The sequence below is a fragment of the Pristiophorus japonicus genome, chromosome 5 (assembly GCF_044704955.1).
Source record: "Pristiophorus japonicus isolate sPriJap1 chromosome 5, sPriJap1.hap1, whole genome shotgun sequence".
Taxonomy (NCBI): domain Eukaryota; kingdom Metazoa; phylum Chordata; class Chondrichthyes; family Pristiophoridae; genus Pristiophorus; species Pristiophorus japonicus.
This window is the reverse complement of record NC_091981.1, coordinates 294335094-294355100: the sequence shown is the minus strand read 5'-3', so window position 1 is coordinate 294355100 and position 20007 is coordinate 294335094. Positions and strand designations below refer to the sequence as shown.

At 46.6% G+C, this 20007-nt stretch overlaps 1 protein-coding gene across 20 annotated transcripts in view; it reads left to right on the top strand.

Annotated features, from left to right (window-relative positions):
- The window catches only part of LOC139264761 (uncharacterized), a 460034-nt gene that overhangs the window by 372155 nt on the left and 67872 nt on the right, over positions 1 to 20007 (top strand). For 16 of the 20 annotated variants that reach the window (XM_070881860.1, XM_070881862.1, XM_070881861.1 and 13 more), the window contains one exon: positions 4869 to 4913. The exons of the other annotated variants lie outside the window; for them this stretch is intronic. In XM_070881860.1, the coding sequence (XP_070737961.1) occupies positions 4869 to 4913 (45 nt within the window). The remainder of the gene's footprint in view (positions 1 to 4868; positions 4914 to 20007) is intronic. 20 annotated transcript variants of the gene reach the window in all.

Genomic DNA, 20007 nt, shown 5'->3' with positions numbered 1-20007 from the left:
ACTGCAGTAAGACCTCCTTGATCTTATATTCAAATCCCCTAGCTATGAAGGCCAACATGCCATTTGCCTTCTTCACCGCCAGCTGTATCTGCATGCCAACTTTCAATGACTGATGTAACATGACACCCAGGTCTCGTTGCACCTCCCCTTTTCCTAATCTGCCGCCATTCAGATAATATTCTACCTTCGTGTTTTTGCCCCCAAAGTGGATAATCTCACATTTATCCACATTATACTGCATCTGCCATGCATTTGCCCACTCACCTAACCTGTCCAAGTCACCCAGCAGCCTCTTAGCATCCTCCTCACAGCTCACACCGCCACCCAGCTTAGTGTCATCTGCAAACTTGGAGATATTACACTCAATTCCTTCATCTAAATCATTGATGTATCTTGTAAATAGCTGGGGTCTGAGCCCTGCAGCACTCCACTAGTCACTGCCTGCCATTCTGAAATGGACCCATTTATCCCGACTCTTTGCTTCCTGTCTACCAACCAGTTCTCTATTCATGTCAGTACATTACCCCCAATAGCATGTGTTTTAATTTTGCACTCTTGTGCGGGACCTTGTCAAAAGCCTTTTGAATGTCCAAATACGCCACATCCTCTGGTTCTCCCTTGTCCACTCTACTAGTTATATCCTCAAAAAATTCTAGAAGATATGTCAAGAATGATTTCCCTTTCATAAATCCATGCTGACTTGGACCGATCCTGTCACTGCTTTCCAAATGCGTTGCTATTTCATCTTTAATAATTGATTCTAACATTTTCCCTATTACTGATGTCAGGCTAACTGGTCTATAATTACACATTTTCTCTCTCCCTCCTTTTTTAAAAAGTGGTGTTACATTAGCTACCCTCCAGTCCATAGGAACTGATCCGGAGTCGATAGAGTGTTGGAAAATGATCACCAATGCATCCACTATTTCTAGGGCTACTTCCTTAAGTACTCTGGGATGCAGACTATCAGGCCCCGGGGATTTATCGGCCTTCAATTCCATCAATTTCCCTAACACAATTTCCCACCTAATAAGGATTTCCTTCAGTTCCTCCTTCTCACTAGACCCTCAGTCCCTTAGTATTTCCAGAAGGTTATTTGTGTCTTCCTTCGTGAAGACAGAACCAAAGTATTTGTTCAACTGGTCTGCCAGTTCTTTGTTCCCCATTATAAATTCACCTGATTCTGACTGCAAGGGACCTACATTAGTCTTCACTAATCGTTTTATCTTCACATATCTATAGAAGCTTTTGCAGTCAGTTTTTATGTTCCCAGCAAGCTTCCTCTCATACTCTATTTTTCCCCTCTTAATTAAACCCTTTGTCCTCCTCTGCTGAATTCTAAATTTCTCCCAGTCCTCAGGTTTGCTGCTTTTTTTGGCCAATTTATATGCCTCTTCCTTGGATTTAACACTATCCTTAATTTCCCTTGTTAGCCACGGTTGAACCACCTTCCCCGTTTTATTTTTATTCCAGACAGGGATGTACAATTGTTGAAGTTCATCCATGTGATCTTTAAATGTTTGCCATTGTCTATCCACCGTCAACACTTTAAGTGTCATTCACCAGTCTATACTAACCAATTAACGTCTCATACCATCGAAGTTACCTTTCCTTAAGTTCAGGACCCTAGTTTCTGAATTAACTGTGTCACTCTCCATCGTAATAAAGAATTCTACCATATTATGGTCACTCTTCCCCAAGAGGCCTCGCACAACAAGATTGCTACTTAGTCCTTTCTCATTACACATCACCCAGTCTAGGATGGCCAGCCCTCTAGTTGGCTCCTTGACACATTGATCTAGAAAACCATCTCTAACACACTCCAGGAAATCCTCTTCCGCCACATTACAGCAACCAGTTTGGTTAGCTCAATTTATATGTAGATTAAAGTCGCCCATGATAACTACTGTACCTTTATTGCATGCATCGCTAATTTCTTCTTTGATGCCGTTCCCAACCTCACTACTACTGTTTGGTGGTCTGTACACAACTCCCACTAGTGTTTTCTGCCATTTGGTATTCCACAGCTCCACCCATACAGATTCCACATCATCCAAGCTAATGTCCTTCCTTACTATTGCATTAATTTCCTCTTTAAACAGCAATGCTACTCCACCTCCTTTTCCTTTCTGTCTATCCTTCCTGAATGTTGAATACCCCTGGATGTTGAGTTCGCAGCCTTGGTCACCCTGGTGCCATGTCTTCGTCATGCCAATTATATCATATTAATTCATTGCTGCCTGTGCAGTTAATTCGTCCACCTTATTACAAATACTCCTCTCATTGAGGCACAGAGCCTTCAGGCTTGTCTTTTTAACACACTTTGCCCCTTTAGAATTTTGCTGTAATGTGGCCCTTTTTGATTTTTTGCCTTGGGTTTCTCTGCCCTCCACTTTTACTTTTCTTCTTTCTATTTTTTGCTTCTGCCCCCATTCTACTTCCCTCTGTCTCCCTGCGTTGGTTCCCATCCCCCTGCCATATTAGTTTAGCCTCTCCCCAACAGCACCAGCAAACACTCCCGCTAGGACATTGGTTCCGGTCCTGCCCAGGTGCAGACCATCTGGTTTGTACTGGTCCCACCTTCCCCATAACTGGTTCCAATGTCCCAGGAATTTGAATCCCTCCCTTCTGCACCACTCCTCAAGCCACGTATTCCTCTGAGCTATCCTGCAATTCCTACTCTGACTAGCACGTGGCACTGGTAGCAATCCTGAGTTACTACCTTTGAGGTCCTACTTTTTAATTTAACTCCGAGCTCCCTAAATTCACCTTGTAGGACCTCATCCCATTTACCTATATCGTTGGTACCTATATGCACCATGACAACTGGCTGTTCACCCTCTCCCTCCAAAATGTCCTGCAACCGCTCCGAGACATCCTTGACCCTTGCACTAGAGAGGCAACATACCATCCTGGAGTCTCGATTGCGGCCGCAGAAACGTCTATCTATTCTCCTTACAATAGAATCCCCTACCACTATAGCTCTCCCACTCTTTTTCCTACCCTCCTGTGCAGCAGAACCATCCATGGTGCCATGGACTTGGCAGCTGTTGCCCTCCCCTGACGAGTCATCCCCCCAGCAGTACCCAAAACGGTGTATCTGTTTTGGAGGGGGATGACCGCAGGGGACCCCTGCACTACCTTCCTTCCACTGCTCTTCCTGTTGGTCTCCCATTCCCTATCTATCTGTGTAACCTATACCTGCGGTAAGACCAACTCACTAAACGTGCTATTCATGGCATCCTTAGCATCGCGGTGCTCCAGTGTGAATCCACCCACAACTCCAATACCACAATGCGGTCTGCAGGAGCTGCAGCAGGGCACACTTCCTGCACATGTAGTTGTCAGGGTGACTGAAATCATCCCTGAGTTCCCACATAGCACAGGAGGAGCATGACACGTGTCCGAGTTCTCCTGCCATGACTTAACCCCTAGATTAACTTAATTTGGCAACAACAATGATAAAGGTTACCTACTGATAAAGGAAAAGAAAAAGAAAAACTACTCACCAATCACCAGCCAATCACTTACCCCTTTGGCTGTGACGTCACCTTTTGATTTCTTTCTACTTCTTTGTTTACCTTCTCTCCCTGCTGCACCAGCACCAGCTGGCCACCCAACTCCCGGACTTGCGCTGCTCCGAACTCCCGCCTCCTGACGACATTGGGCCTCTTATAGGCCTCGCGACTCCCCGGACTCGCGCTGCTCCGAACTCCCGCCTCCCGACGACGTTGGGCCTTCTATAGGCCTCCCGACTCCACGGACTTGAGCTGCTCCGAACTCCCGCCTCGCGACGACGTTGGGCCTTTTACTGGTCTCCCGACTCCCTGGCTGCAGGGTGAGTTGGACAGGTTAGGTGAGTGGGCAAATGCATGGCAGATGCAGTATAATGTGGATAAATGTGAGGTTATCCATTTTGGGGGCAAAAACACAAAGGCAGAATATTATCTGAATGGCGGCAGATTAGGAAAAGGGGAGGTGCAATGAGACCTGGGTGTCATGGTTCATCAGTCATTGAAAGTTGGCATGCAGGTCTAGCAGGTGGTGAAGAAGGCAAATGGTATGTTGGCTTTCATAGCTCGGGGATTTGAGTATAGGAGCAGGGAGGTCTTGCTGCAGTTGTACATGGCCTTGGTGAGGCCTCACCTGGAATATTGTGTTCAGTTTTGGTCTCCTAATCTGAGGATGGACGTTCTTGCTATTGAGGGAGTGCAGCGAAGGTTCACCAGACTGATTCCAGGAATGGCTGGACTGTCATATGAGGAGAGACTGGGTCAACTGGGCCTTAATTCACTGGAGTTTAGATGGATGAGAGGGGATCTCATAGAAACGTATAAGATTCTGACGGGACTGGACAGGTTAGATGTGGGAAGAATGTTCCTGATGTTGGGGAAGTCCAGAACCAGGGGACATAGTCTTAGGATAAGGGGTTGGCCATTTAAGACTGAGATGAGGAGAAACTTCTTCACTCAGAGAGTTGTTAACCTGTGGAATTCCCTGCCGCAGAGAGTTGTTGATGCCAGTTGATTAGATATATTCAAGAGGGAGTTAGATATGGCCCTTACGTCTAAGGGGATCAAGGGGTATGGAGAGAAAGCAGGAAAGGGGTACTGAGGGAATGATCAGCCATGATCTTATTGAATGGCGGTGCAGGCTCAAAGGGCCGAATGGCCTACTCCTGCACCTATTTTCTATGTTTCTATGTTTCTATGATTCGCACTACTCCGAACTCCCACCTCGCGATGACGTTCGGCCTTTTATAGGCCTCCCGACTCCCCGGACCTATGCTTCTCCGAATCAGCTAAGCGCATTCAGCATTTTCATTCATGTATACTGTGAGCACTGAAACCTTCTCCTTTATTTAATAGTAACCCGTCAAATGAGCTCCGATTCACTTGAGTTGTCACAGTACGGTAAGTAAAATTATAAATAGTCTTAAATTGAAATACATTGAGCTTTGTTTCAGAAAAAGCACTTGGAAGGAGTTCGAGCATTGGTGATCCAACACTCTTTGGGACTGAACAGTATGTCACTGATTCTTGTCCATTATTCAGCTCGGTTCGTCCATCTGGTTCAGTGAAGGTCAGGCTACTTATTGGCTAATGTTGAAATATAAGAACATAAGAGATAGGAGCAGGAATAGGCCATGTGGCCCATCGAACTTGCTCCGCTATTCAGTAAGATCACAGCTGAAATTCTATATCAACTCCACTGTCCCACCATATCTCCATATCTCTTGATTCCCTTAGTCCCCAAAATTTTATCGATCTCAGTCTTGAATATATTCATCAACTGAGGATACACAGCCCTCTGGGATAGAGTTCCAAAGATTCACAACCCTCTGCGTGAAGACATTTCTCATCATCTCAGTCCTAAATGGCCGACTCCTTATCCTGAAACTATGATCCTTAGTTGTAGACTCTCCAGCCAGAGGAAACAGCCTCTCAGCATCTACACTGTCAAGCCCTCTAAGAATTTTATACTTTTCAGTGAGATCACCTCTCATTTTTCTAAACTCCAGAGAACTCCAGATGTGGTCTCACCAAAGCCTTACATAATTCCAACAAGACTTCCTTACTCTTGTCATCCAACCCCCTTAAAATAAAGGCAAACATACGATTTGTCTTCCTAATTACTTGCTGTACCTGCATGCTAACTTTCTGTGATTAATGTACAAGGATCCCTAAATCCTTCTGAACATTTAGATAGAAACATAGAAACATATAAAATTGGTGCAGGAGTAGGCCATTCGGCCCTTCGAGCCTGCACCACCATTCATTAAGATCATGGCTGATCATTCACCTCAGTACTACTTTCCTGCTCTCTCTCTCCATACTCCTTGATCCCTTTAGCTGTAAGGGCCACATCTAACTCCCTCTTGAATATATCCAATCAACTGGCATCAACAACTCTCTGCAGTAGGGAATTCCACAGGTTAACAACTCTGAGTGAAGAACTTTTTCCTCATCTCAGTCCTAAATGTCTTACCCCTTATCCTTAGACTATGTCCCCTGTTCCCAACATCGGGAACATTCTTCCTGCATCTAACCTGTCCAGTCCTGTCAGAATTTTATGTTTCTATGAGATTCCCTCTCATCCTTCTAAACTCCAGTGAATACAGGCCCAGTCGATCCAGTCTCTCCTCATATGTCAGTCCTGCCATCCCGGGAATCAGTGAACCTTCACTGCACTTATTCAATAGCAAGAACGTCCTTCCTCAGATTAGGAGACCAAAACTGAACACAATATTCCAGGTGAGGCCTCACTAAGGCCCTGTACAACTGCAGTAAGATCTCTCTGCTCCTATACTCAAATCCCCTAGCTATGAAGGCCAACATACCATTTGCCTTCTTCACCGACTGCTGTACCTGCATGCCAACCTTCAATGACTGATGTACCATGAGATCCAGGTCTCATTGCACCTCCCCTTTTCCTAATCTGCCGCCATTCAGATAATATTCTGCCTTCGTGTTTTTGCCACCAAAATGGATAACCTCACATTTATCCACATTATACTGCATCTGCCATGCATTTGCCCACTCACCTAACCTGTCCAAGTCACTCTGCAGCTTCTAGCATCCTCAACACAGCTCACAACGCCACACAGTTTAGTGTCATCTGCAAACTTGGAGATATTACACTCTATTCCTTCATCTAAATCGTTAATGTATATTGTAAATAGCTGGGGTCCCAGCACTGAGCCCTGTGGCACCCCACTAATCACTGCCTGCCATTCTGAAAAGGACCCATTTATCCTGACTCTCTGCTTGCTGTCTGCCAACCAGTTCTCTATCCACGTCAGTACATCACCCCCTATACCATGTGCTTTAATTATGCACACCAATCTCTTGTGTGGGACGTGGTCAAAAGCCTTTTGAAAGTCCAAATACACCACATCCACTGGTTCTCCCTTGTCCACTCTACCAGTTACATCCTCAAAAAATTCTAGAAGATTTGTCAAGAATGATTTCCCATTCATATATCCATGCTGACTTGGACCGATGTTGTCACTGCTTTCCAAATGTGCTGCTATTTCATCTTTAATAATTGATTCCAATATTTTCCCCACAACTGATGTCAGGCTAACTGGTCTATAATTACCCATTTTCTCTCTTCCCTCCTTTTTTAAAAAGTGGTGTTACATTAGCTACCCTCCAGTCCATTGGAACTGATCCAGAGTCGATAGACTGTTGGAAAATGATCACCAATGCATCCAGTATTTCTGGGTCCACTTCCTTAAGTACTCTGGAATGCAGACTATGAGGCCCCGGGGATTTATTGGCCTTCAATGCCATCAATTTCCCTAACACAATTTCCCGCCTAATAAGGATTTCCTTCAGTTCCTCCTTCTCACTAGACCCTCGGTCCCCTAGTCTTTCCAGAAGGTTATTTGTGTCTTCCTTCCTGAAGACAGAACCAAAGTATTTGTTCAACTGGTCTGCCATTTCTTTGTTCCCTATTATAAATTCACCTGAATCTGACTGCAAGGGACTTACGTTTGTCTTCACTAATCTTTTTCTCTTCACATATCTATAGAAGCTTTTGCAGTCAGTTTTTATGTTCCCAGCAAGCTTCCCCTCATACTCTATTTTCCCCCTCCTAATTGAACCCTTTGTCCTCCTCTGCTGAATTCTAAATTTCTCCCAGTATTCAGGTTTGCTGCTTCTTCTGGCCAATTTATATGCCTCTTCCTTGGATTTAACACTATCCTTAATTTCCCTTGTTAGCCACGGTTGAGCCACCTTCCCCGTTTTATTTTTACTCCAGACAAGGAGGTACAATTGTTGAAGTTCATCCATGTGATCTTTAAATGTTTGCCATTGCCTATCCACCGTCAACCCTTTAAGTATCATTCGCCAGTCTATTCTAGCCAATTCACGTCTCATACCATCAAAGTTACCTTTCCTTATATTCAGGACCCTAGTCTCTGAATTAACTGTGTCACACTCCATCTTAATAAAGAATTCTACCATATTATGATCACTCTTTCCCAAGTGGCCTTGCACAACAAGATTGCTAATTAGTCCCTTCTCATTACACATCACCCAGTCTAGGATGGCCAGCCCTCTAGTTGGTTCCTCGACATATTAGTCTAGAAAACCATCCCTAATACACTCCAGGAAATCCTCCTCTACCGTATTACTACCAGTTTGGTTAGCCCAATCTATGTAGATTAAAGTCGCCCATGATAACTGCTGTACCTTTATTGCACGCATCCCTAATTTCTTGTTTGATGCTGTCCCCAACCTCACTACTGTTTGGTGATCTGTATACAACTCCCACTAGCATTTTCTGCCCTTTGGTATTCCGTAGCTCCACCCATACTGATTCCACACCATCCAAGCTAATGTCCTTCCTTACTATTAGTCGCCTCTCATCTTTAAAAAAATATAGTGCTCTTCCATTCTTCCTACCAATGTGGTTAACTTGACACTCACTTCTCCACATTATACTGCATCTGCCACCTTCTTGCCGAATCACTTAACTGGTTTATACATTTTTTATCAGCCTCTTTGTGTCCTCCGCACAACTTATTTTTCCACCAAGCTTTGTACTCTCAGCTAACTTGCAAATATTGGAAATATCGGCATGTAAAAAGTAAGCTGGGTGGGGCCTATTAGGGACAATGAAGGTAATATATCCCTAGATATAGGGCAAGGCTAGAATACTTAATGAGTACTTTGAATCGGTGTTTACTAAGGAAGAGGATGCTGACAAAATATCGGTAGAAGCAGAGATAGTCGAGGTAATGTTTGGGGTGAAAATTGATAGGCAAGATTTACTGGAATGGCTGGATATGCTTAGAGTGAATAAGTTGCCAGGTCCATAGAAACATAGACATAGAAGCATAGAAAGTAGGTGCAGGAGTAGGCCATTCGACCCTTTGAGCCTGCACCACCTTCACTATGATCATGGCTGACCATTTTTGCAACTTTAGTACGCCATTCCTGCTTTCTCTCCCTATCCCTTGATCCCTTTTAGCCGTAAGGGCCACATCTAACTCCCAGTTTGCTAAGGAACGTTGGGGTGGAAATAGCGGAAGGGCTTGCTATAATCTTCCAATCTTCCCTAAATACTGGGGAAGTGCCTGAGGATTGGAAAGTGGAAAAAGTTGACACCCTTGTTTAAGAAAGGGTGTAAGGACAATCCTAGTAAACTGACTGGCCTGTAGTTAACATCAGTGGTGGGTAAGGTGTTAGAAACAATAATCAGGGAAAAAATTAAAGGGCACTTGGAGAGGTTTATGTTAATTAAGGAGTGCCAGCACGGATTTGTAAAAGGCAGATCATGTTTGATGAATCAAATTGAATTTTTTGATGAAGTAACAGAAGCTTAATGAATGGAATGCAGTGGATGTTGTCTATATCGATCTTAAGAAAACATTTGACAAAGTACCACATGAATGCTGTTTTTTTTCATTTGTTCCTGGGATGTGGGCGTCGCTGACAAGGCCAGCATTTATTGCCCATCCCTAATTGCCCTTGAGAAGGCGGTGGTGATCCACCTTCTTGAACTGCTGCAGTCCTTGTGGTGGAGGAACTCCCACAGTGCTGTTAGGGAGGCAGTTCCAGGAATTTGACCCAGTGACAATGACGGAACGGTGATATACTTCCACGTAAGGATGGAGCAGAACTTGATGGTGGTGTTCCCATGCGCCTGCTGCCCTTGTCCTTCTAGGTGGTATAGGTCGCAGGTTTGCAAGGTGCTGCCAAAGAAACCTTGGTGAGTTGCTGCAGTGCATCTTGTAGATGGTACACATTGCAGACATGGTGATCTGTGGTGAAGGGAGTGAATGTTCAAGGTGGTGGTTGGGCTGCCAATCAAGCGGGCTGCTTTGTCCTGGATAGTGTCGAGCTTCGAGTGTTGTTGGAGTTGCACTCATCCAGGCAATGGAGAGTATTCCATCACACTCCTGACTTGTGTCTTGTAGATGGTGAGAATGCTTTGGGGAGTCAGGAGGTGAGACACCAGCCACAGAATACCCAGCTTCTGATCTGCTCTTGTTGCCACAGTGTTTATGTGGCTAGTCCAGTTAAGTTTCTGGTCAATGGTGACTCCCAGGATGTTGATGGTGGGGGATTCGGCGATGGTAATGCTGTTGAATGTTGTGGGGCGGTGGTTAGACTCTCGCTTGTTGGAGATAGTCATTGCCTGGCACTTGTGTAGTGCGAATATTATTTAGCACTTATCAGCCCAAGCCTGAATGTCGTCCAGGTCTTGTTGGACGCGAGCATGGACTGCTCCATTATCTGAGGAGTTACGAATGGCTTTAATGAGGTCTGGGGCCAAGTGCTCCTGGCGGAACCCAAACTGGGCATCAGTGAGCAGGTTATTGGTGAGTAAGTGCTGCTTGATAGCACTGTTGGTGATACCTTCCATCACTTTGCTGATGATTGAGAGTAGACTGATGGGGCGGTAATTGGCCGGATTGGATTTGTCTTTTTTGGGGACAGGACGTACTTGGGCAGTTTTCCACATTGTCGGATAGATGTCCGTGTTGTAGCTGTACTAGAACAGCTTGGCTAAAGGCAAGGTTAGTTCTGGAGCACAAGTCTTCAGCATGATAGTCGGGATGGTGTCGGGCCCATAGCCTTTGCTGTCTCCAGTGCACTCAGCCTTTTCTTGCTATCACGTGGAGTGAAGCGAATTGGCTGAAGACTGGCTTCGGTGATGGTGGGGACCTCAGGAGGAGGCCGATATGGATCATCCTCTCGCCATTTCTAGCTAAAGATGGTCATAAACGCTTCAGCCTTGTCTTTTGCACTCACATGCTGGGCTCCGCCATCATTGAGGATTGTTACAAAATTGAGGCTCATGGAATAGAAGCATCATTGTCAGCATGGATAAGAAAGGACAGAACACAGCAAGTCGTGTTAAATGGTTGTTTTTCAGACTGGAGGATGGTAGACAGTGGTGTTCCCTAAGGGTCAGTGCTAGGACCACTGCTTTTTTATAGATATAATTGACACACATATATTGGAACACAGAGTAAAATTTCAAAATTTGCTGATGATACCAAACTTAGAGATGTGGCAAACAGTGAGGATGATACCAATCGACTGTAACAGGACATAGATAGGCTAGCAGAATGGGCAGACAAGCGGCAGATGGAATTTAATACAGAGAAGTGTGAGGTGATGCATTTTGGAAGAAGGGATAGGGAGAGACATTATAGACTTAATAGCACAGTTTTAAGGAGTGTGCAGGGACGGAGGGACCTGGGGGGTTCAAGATTATGTTGGGTTTGGATAAGATAGATAGAGAAAGGCTGTTCCCATTGGCTGATGGTACTAGGACTAGGGGACACAGATTTAAGGTCTTGGGAAAGAGATATAGGGGGATGTGAGGACGAACGGCGAGTGGTAATGACCAGGAACTCACTGCTGACAAGGGTGGTGGAAACGGAGACAATCAATGATTTCAAAAGGAAATTGCATAGGCACTTGAGGGAAATAAACGTACATGGCTACGGGATAGAGCAGGGGAATGGGACTGACTGGATTGCTCTACAGAGAACTGGCATGGACTCGATGGGCCGAACTTATCCTTGCCACCCCAAAAATGTACCTGTTTATTCCTACTCTGTATTCTGCCCGTTAACCGATCCTCAATCTATGCTAATATATTGCCACCAATGCCATGAGCTCTAACCTTGTGTAACAACCTTTTTGTGGCACCTTATTGAATACCATGGAAAGCAAATGGTCCCAGGGTCGATCCTGGGTCGTCATTGAGTCAGTTGTTTTCGAATTGGAGGGAGTGCATAAAATTGTGCCTATGAATTTCGAGGTGGAGAGAATCTCTGTATCAGGAATTAGATGGAGAGAGTATTTCTGCATGGTGTGTTTTGAAGGGGAGAGTATTTCTGTTTGTGGGGGGTTAGAGGGGGAAAGCACATCTGTGCTGGGAGACGGAGGGTAGAGGGGAGAGTGTCTCTGTATGGGTAGGGGTGGGTTTAGAGGAGGAGAGTATCTCTGTAATTTGAAGGGATAGTCTGTAATTGAGAGTCAAATGTCCAACCTGTGGACCATCCTGTGTGTCAGTAAGTGACCATATTTCTTCTGAGGCAGTCCCTCGGAGCCGAGAATGACTTGCTTCCACACTAAAAATGAGTTCTCATGTGGCTGATGAGTCCTATGCGGGACCTACAGTCTCTGTCACAGGTGGAGCAGATGGTGGTTGAAGGAATGGGTGGGTGGGTTGCTTGGGTTGCCTTGCGTTCCCTCTGCTGTTTACGCTTGGCTTCAGCTTGCTCTTGGCAATGAGACTCAAGGTGTTCGGCGCCTTCCTGAATGCTTTTCCTTCACTTTGTGCGGTTTTGGGCCAGGGATTCGCAGGTGTCGGTGGGGATGTTGCACTTTTTCAAGGAGACTTTGAAGGTGTCCTTGAAGCATTTCCTCTGCCCACCTCGCTCCCACCCAGGGCTTGCTTGCTGTGTCAGAGCTCCGAGTAGAGCGCTTGTTTTGAGAATCTTGTATCGGGCATGTGGACGATGTGGCCCGCTCAACGGATTTGATCGAGTGTGGTCAGTGCTTCGATGCTGGGGATGTTGGCCTGAGCAAGAACTCTGACGTTGGTGCATCTATCCTGCAATAAATTTGCAGGATCTTGTGGAGGCTTTGAGGTGCCTGCTGTACATAGTCCATGTCTCTGAGCCATATAGGAGGGCGACTATCACTACTGCCCTGTAGACCATAAGCTTGGTGCCGGGTTTGAGGTCCTGGTCTTCAAACACCCTCTTCCTCAGGCGATTGAAGGCTGCACTTGCACACTGAAGGCGGGTGTTGGACTTCATCATCGACGTCTGCCCTTGTTGACAGTTGGCTTCCAAGGTATGGAAAATGGTTCACGTTGTTCCAGGCTTCGTCGTGGATTTTGATAATCGGGGCGCACCGCTGCGTGGCGGGGACAGGTTGGTGGAGGACCTTTGTCTTACGGGTGTTTAGTGTAAGGCCCATGCTCTTGTACACTTCAGTGAAGGTGTTGATGATGGCTTGGATTTCGGCCTCCGAGTGTGCACAGATGCAGGCATCGTCTACGTACTGTAATTCAGTGACAGAGGATGGGATAACGTTGGCTTTGGCCTGGAGGTGGCAGAGGTGGAACAGTTTATCGTTTGTTCTGTTGATTAGCTCCACTCCAGTGAGGAGCTTACTGAGGATGAGATGGGGCATTGCAGCAAGAAAGATCGAGAAGTGTGTTGGTGCAATGACACAGCCTTGCTTGACCCCGGTCTGAATGTGAATTGGGTCTGTGGTGGATCCGTTGGTCATGACTTGCATGTCGTCGTGGCACCGGCGAAGGATGGTGACAAACTTTTGGTGGCAGCCGAATTTGAGGAGGACGCCCCATAATCCTTCATGGTTGACAACGTCAAAGGCCTTTGTGAGGTCAAAGAAGGCAATGTACAGGGGTTGGTGCTGTTGTTGCATTTCTCTTGGATTTGTCGTGCGGTGAAGGTCGTGTTCATTGTGCCCCTTAGTGGGCGGAATCCGCATTGCGACTCTGGGAGGAGTTCTTCTGCCACAGGGAGAAGGCGATTGAGGAGGATTCTTGCGATGACGTTCCCTGTGGCAGATAGCAGGGAAATTCCTCTGTAGTTACCGCAATCGGACTTGTCGCCTTTCTTGAAGATGGTCTCGATTACCGCATCTCTGAGATCCCCTGGCATGCTTTCCTCCTTCCAGATGAGAGAAATGCGATTGTGTATTTGTACCAAAAGTGCTTCTCTGCCGTGTTTTAGTGGTTTGGCGGGGATTGCATCTGATCCTGAGGCCTTGATGTTTTTCAGTTAACGGATGGTCTTTTCTACCTCATGCTAGGCTGGGGTTGTGCTGAGATGGCGGGTAGCATGCTGTGGGATGGAGTCGAGTACACTCATGCCAAAGACAGAATCTTGTTTGAGGAGATCTTCGAAATGCTCCTTCCAGCGCTTACACTTTGCACTTACGGCGTGAATACCGTGGTCTTGACTGCGCTGAAGAATCCTCGCATGTTGTGGATGTTGTCTAGTTGCTGGATCTCCTGCACTTTCTCCACCCACCATCTGTTCTTTAGGCCGTGAGTTTTTTGTTGGACCTCGGCCTTCAGCCATCTGTAGAGCTGCTTTCTTGCTCTCGAGTTGTGTTGCCGTTTCCAAAACAAGAATGTCTTGTGCTTGCGGCTTATTAGCTCCTGGATCTCTAGGTTGTTCTTGTCGAACAAGTCTTGGTGTTTCCTGATTGGTACACTCATAAGAAAGGATGAAACTGAGTACTATGTACAATGAGCAAGTGTGACCTTCGCTCCTTTAATAAGACTCCAGAGTGCAGGTACCTCGTGGGTGACCTGCTTATATACCATGCTCCCAACAGGTAGGCCCTCTGGTGGTAGTGTAACACAGGTTACAAGGGGTTAAATACATAACATCACTCTCCCATGAAGTCAACAGTACACTTATTTACAAGGTGAGACGATCTGGGGCTTTTCGCTCCCTTGTCGATCGTCTCGGTACAAATGCGGGTGTGGGTGAGTTGGTTAGTTAATCACTGGGCTGTTGGGCAGCCGGCCTTGCCGGGCTGCTAGGGATGGTGAGTTTGGCTTTGTGGTCAAGCATGATGCCAGTTGCCATCATGTGTGTGTGTGTTGGAGGGTCAAAGTTGGTGCTGTCTTCTTCAGGATGTTCGTAGCTGTTGGTGAACCGCAATTTGATTTGGTCCAAATGTTTTCTGTATGTTTGTCCATTGGCCAATTTGACCAGAAACACCCTATTCCCCTCTTTGGCTGTGACTGTGCCAGCGAACCATTTGGGACCATGTCCACAATTGAGCACAAACACAGGATCATTGATCTCGATATTGTGTGACAAATTTGCGTGGTCATGGGACACACTTTGTTGATGCTGCTTGCCCTCCACGTGATCATGGAGATCAGGGTGGACAAGAGAGAGAGCATTTATTTTAGCATCCTTTTCATGAGCAACTCGGCTGGGGGAACCCCGGTGAGTGAGTGGGATCTGGTGCGGTAGCTGAGCAGCACTCGGGACAGCTAGGTCTGCAGGGAGCCTTCCAACACATGTTTCAAGCTTTGCTTGATGGTCTGAACTGGCCATTGGATGCAGGCTTGAACAGGGCAGATGTGATGTGTTTGGTCCCATTGCGGATCATGAATTCCTTGAATTTAGCACTGGTGAAGCACGGCCCATTGTCGCTGACTAGGACATCAGGCAAGCCATGCGTGGCAAACATGGTTCGTAGGCTTTCAATAATGGCCATGGACGTGCTTACAGATATTATCGCACATTCAATCCATTTTGAGTAAGCGTCCACGACAACCAAAAACATTTTTCCTAGAAATGAGCCCGCATAATTCCACGTGGATCCACGACCACGGTTTGGAGGGCTACGACCACAAACTTAGCGGTGCCTCTCTGGGTGCATTGCTCAGCTGAGACCAAGTGTTGCACTGGCACATGCATGACTCTAAATCTGAGTCGATGCCGGGCCACCACACATGGGATCTGGCTATGACTTTCATCATTACAATGCCTGGGTGGGTGCTGTGCAGTTCACATATGAACGTATCTCTGCCTTTCTTGGGCAAGACCACACGAATTGCCCCACAACAGACAGTCCGCCTGCAGGGACTTTTCGTCTTTGCGCCTGTGGAACGGCTTAATCGCCTCCTGCATCTCTGCTGGGACAATGGACCAGTTCCCATGGAGGATTCATTTTTTTTTACCAAGGACAGTAAAGGATCCTGGCTGGTCCAGGTCCTGATCTGGCGGGCTGTAACAGTGGACTTTTCATTCTCGAATGCCTCCATTACCATGAGCAAGTCCGCTGGCTGTGCCATTTCCACCCCGGTGGTGGGTAATGGCAGCCGACTGAGAGCATCAGCGCAGTTCTCTGTGCCCGGTCTGTGGCGGATTACATAGTTGTATGCCTACAGAGTGAGCGCCCATCTTTGGATGCGGGCAGAGGCATTGGTGTTAATCCCTTTGCTCTCAGAGAAGAGCGATATGAGCAACTTGTGGTCAGTTTCCAGCTCAAACTTGAGACCAAATAAGTCCTAGTGCATTTTTTTCCCCCCGTAAACGCACACCAGAGCCTCTTTTTCAATCATGCTGTAGGCCCTTTCGGCCTTGGACAAACTCCTGGATGCATTAGCGACCAGTTGCAAGATCCCCGATTCGTTAACACACACCCGACCTCGTATGACGACGCATCGCAAGCTCGCACTAATCTTTTACAAGGGTTATATAAGACAAGCAGTTTGTTAGAACACAACAGATTTCTGGCTTTCTTAAAGGGAGCCTCTTGTGAATTCCCCCAAACCCAGTCGTCTCCCTTGTACAGCAGCGAATGTAGGGGTTCTAGCAGGGTGCTTAACCCAGGTAGGAAATTACCGAAATAGTTAAGGAGCCCCAGGAATGACCACAGCTCCGTCACGTCCTGTGGTCTTGGCGCGTTCTTGATGGCCTCCGTCTTGGCATTGGTGGATCTGATGCCGTCTGCCACGATTCTTCTTCCCAAGAACTCAACCTCCTGCGCCAGGAAAACACACTTCGAGCGTTTCAACCTGAGCCCCACGCGATCCAACCGACTAAGAACCTCTTCCAGATTCTTCAAGTGCTCAATGGTGTCCCAACCTGTAACCAGTATGTCGTCCTGGAAAACCACGGTGCGAGGAACTGACTTTAGCAGGCTCTCCATGTTCCGTTGGAAGATTGCCGCAGCCGACTGAATCCCGAACAGACACCGGTACTTGATGAACAGACCTTTGTGCGTGTTGATGCAGGTGAGGCCTTTCGAAGACTCCTCCAGCTCCTGCGTCATGTAGGCCGAGGTCAGGTCCAGCTTAGTGAATGTCCTCCCTCCAGGGTCGCAAATAGGTCTGCCTTGGGTAGCGGGTTCTGGTCCTGTAGTGAAAAACGGTTAATCGTCACTTTATAGTCCCCACAAATTCTAACCATGCCGTCCTCTTTAAGTATCGGGACAATCGGACTAGCCCACTCGCTGAATTCCACCGGCGCGATGATGCCTTCTCGCTGCATCCTGTCCAGCTCAATTTCCACTTTCTCACGCATCAGGTATGGTACCGCCTGTGCCTTGTGGTGGATGGGTTGCATTCTGGGAACCAAATAGATCTGCACTTTCACCCCCGAGAAACTTCCAATGCCTGGCTCGAACAACGATGGGAACTTGCTCAGAACCTGGGCACATGATGCGTCATCGACGGACGAAAGTGCTCGGATATCGTCCCAGTTCCAGCGGATTTTTCCCAGCCAGCTTTGCCAAACAATGTGGGGCCATCCCCTGGCACAATCCACAGCAAGAGTTCGTGTACTGCTCAGTCATAGGAGACTTTGACTTCTGCACTGCCAATTACAGGGACTCGTTCCTTGGTGTAAGTCCTTAGTTTGGTGTGAATGGGGCTGAGCTTGGACCTGTGTGTCTTTTTGCCCCACAGCCTGTCGAAGGCCTTTTTACTCATTATGGACTGACTTGCACCTGTGTCCCATTCTATAAATACTGGAATTCCGTTCAGTTCAACTTTCAACATTATTGGTGGACATTTCGTAGTGAATGTGTGTACCCCGCACACTTCTGCTTCCTCGGTACGAGTCTCCAATTCAGCCTGAACCACAGTGGATCGATTTTCCTCTGCAACGTGGTGGTTTGCAGAGTTTGCAGCTCACCTGCACATTCGCCGGAGGTGTCCCATTGTTCTGCAAGTGGTACACGCATAGTGCTTAAAGCGGCATTGATGGGGCCGATGATCATCTCCACAGTGCCAACAAGGTGTTAACTGCCTCGCATTAAAGATTGATGGTGGACTCTGGGTCCTCTGAGGTCGGGCAGCAGCAGCCGGCGTGTATGTTCTGCCATGTATATTTCTGCTCGAAACCGACCTTATTTTATGCACAGTACTGGCCGAAACTTCTTTACTCTGCGAAATCTGTTTGGTGTTGTCACTGGTGGACATAAATGCCTGGACTATCGATATGGCTTTACTTAGATTCGGAGTTTCAACAGTCAACAGTTTGCGAAGGATTGTCTCATGCCAATGCCCAGTACAAAAAAGTCTCTAAGCATTTGTTCCAGGAATCCCTCAAACTCACAATGTCCTGTGAGGCGCCTTAGTTCGGCGACGTAGTTCGCCACTTCCTGGCCCTCCGATCGTTGACATGTGTAGAACCGATATCTCGCCATCAAAATACTTTCTTTAGGAATTAGGCGCTCCCGGACCAGCGCCTAAATTCTTCATAGGATTTCTCTGTTGGTTTTGCCGGAACTAGGAGATTCTTCATGAGGCCATAGGTTGTTGCCCCACAGACAGTTAGGAGGATCGCCCTTCGTTTGGCAGCGTTCTCGTCCCTTTCCAGCTTGTTGGCCATGAAGTATTGGTCGAGTCTCTCCACAAAGACCTCCCAATCGTCCCCTTCTGAGAACTTCTCCAGGATACCAACTGTTTTTTGCATTTTCGCGCGGTTGTTCGTTACCTCGTTGCCAATTGGTACACTCATTATAAAGTGTGAAACTGAGTACTGTGTACAATGAGCAAGTGTGACCTTAACTCCTTTAATAAGACTCCAAAGTGCAGGTACCTCGTGGGTGGCCTGCTTATATACCCTGCCCCCAAGGGATGCTGGGATCCCTTGGGTCTCCAACAGGTAGGCCCTCTGGTGGTAGTGTAATACAGGTTACAAGGGGTTAAATACATAACACTGGTCATCTGCAATATTTTGCTTTGTATTAGGGAATAAGGCAGATGAGCTGAGAGCACAGATACACTCTTGGGATGATGATATTATAGCTATTACTGAGACATGGCTGAAAGAAGGGCAGGTATGGCAGCTCAATATTGCTGGCTACAGGGTTTTCAGATGGGATAGTGAGGGGGATAAAAAAGAAGGGTGTCTCACAGTATTGATTAAAGAAACTATTACAGCTGTGAGAGGGATGATATATTAGAAGGATCATCAAATGAGGCCATATAGGTTGAATTGAAGAACAAGAAAGGGGCAAACACATTGCAGGGCGTGTACTATAGGCCCCAAATAGTCAGAGGGAGATAGAAGGGCAAATATGTAAGCAAAGTTCAGAGAAGTACAAAAATTATAAGGCAGTAATAGTAGGGAATTTCAACTACCCTAATATTAACTGGGATAGAATTAGTGTGAACGGTCATCATCATAGGCAGTCCCTCGGAATCGAGGAAGCCTTGCTTCCACTCTTAACATGAGTTCTTAGGTGGCTGAACAGTCCAATATGAGAACTACAGTCTCTGTCACAGGTGGGACAAATAGTCGTTGAGGGAAGGGGTGGGTGGGACTGGTTTGCCGCACTCTTTTTCCACTGCCTGCGCTTGGTTTCTGCATGCTCTCGGCGATGAGACTCGAGGAGCTCAGTGCCCTCCCAGATGCACATCTTCCACTTAGGGCGGTCTTTGGCCAGGGACTCCCAGGTGTCAGTAGGGATGTTGCACTTTATCAGGGAGGCTTTGAGGGTGTCCTTGTAACATCAGGAATAATAAACAATCTCCTAGTAAAAGATCCTCTCGGAATGAGTGATCACAGTATGGTTGTAATACAGATTGAGGGTGAGGAAGTAGTGTCTCAAACGAGTGTACTATGCTTAAACAAAGGGGACTACAGTGGGATGAGGGCAGAGTTGGCTAAAGTAGACTGGAAACACAGACAAAACGGTGGCACAATTGAGGAACAGTGGAGGACTTTTAAGGAGCTCTTTCATAGTGCTCAACAAAAAGATATTCCAGTGAAAAAGAAGGGCAGTAAGAGAAGGGATAACGAAGGAAATAAAGGAGAGTATCAAATTAAAAACCAATGCGTATAAGGTGGCCAAGGTTAGTGGGAAACTAGAAGATTGGGAAAATTTTAAATGATAGCAAAGAATGACTAAGAAAGCAATAAAGAAAGGAAAGAGAGATTACGAAGGTAAACTTGCGCAATAAAAACAGATAGTAAAAACTTTTAACGATATATAAAACGGAAAAAGAGTAACT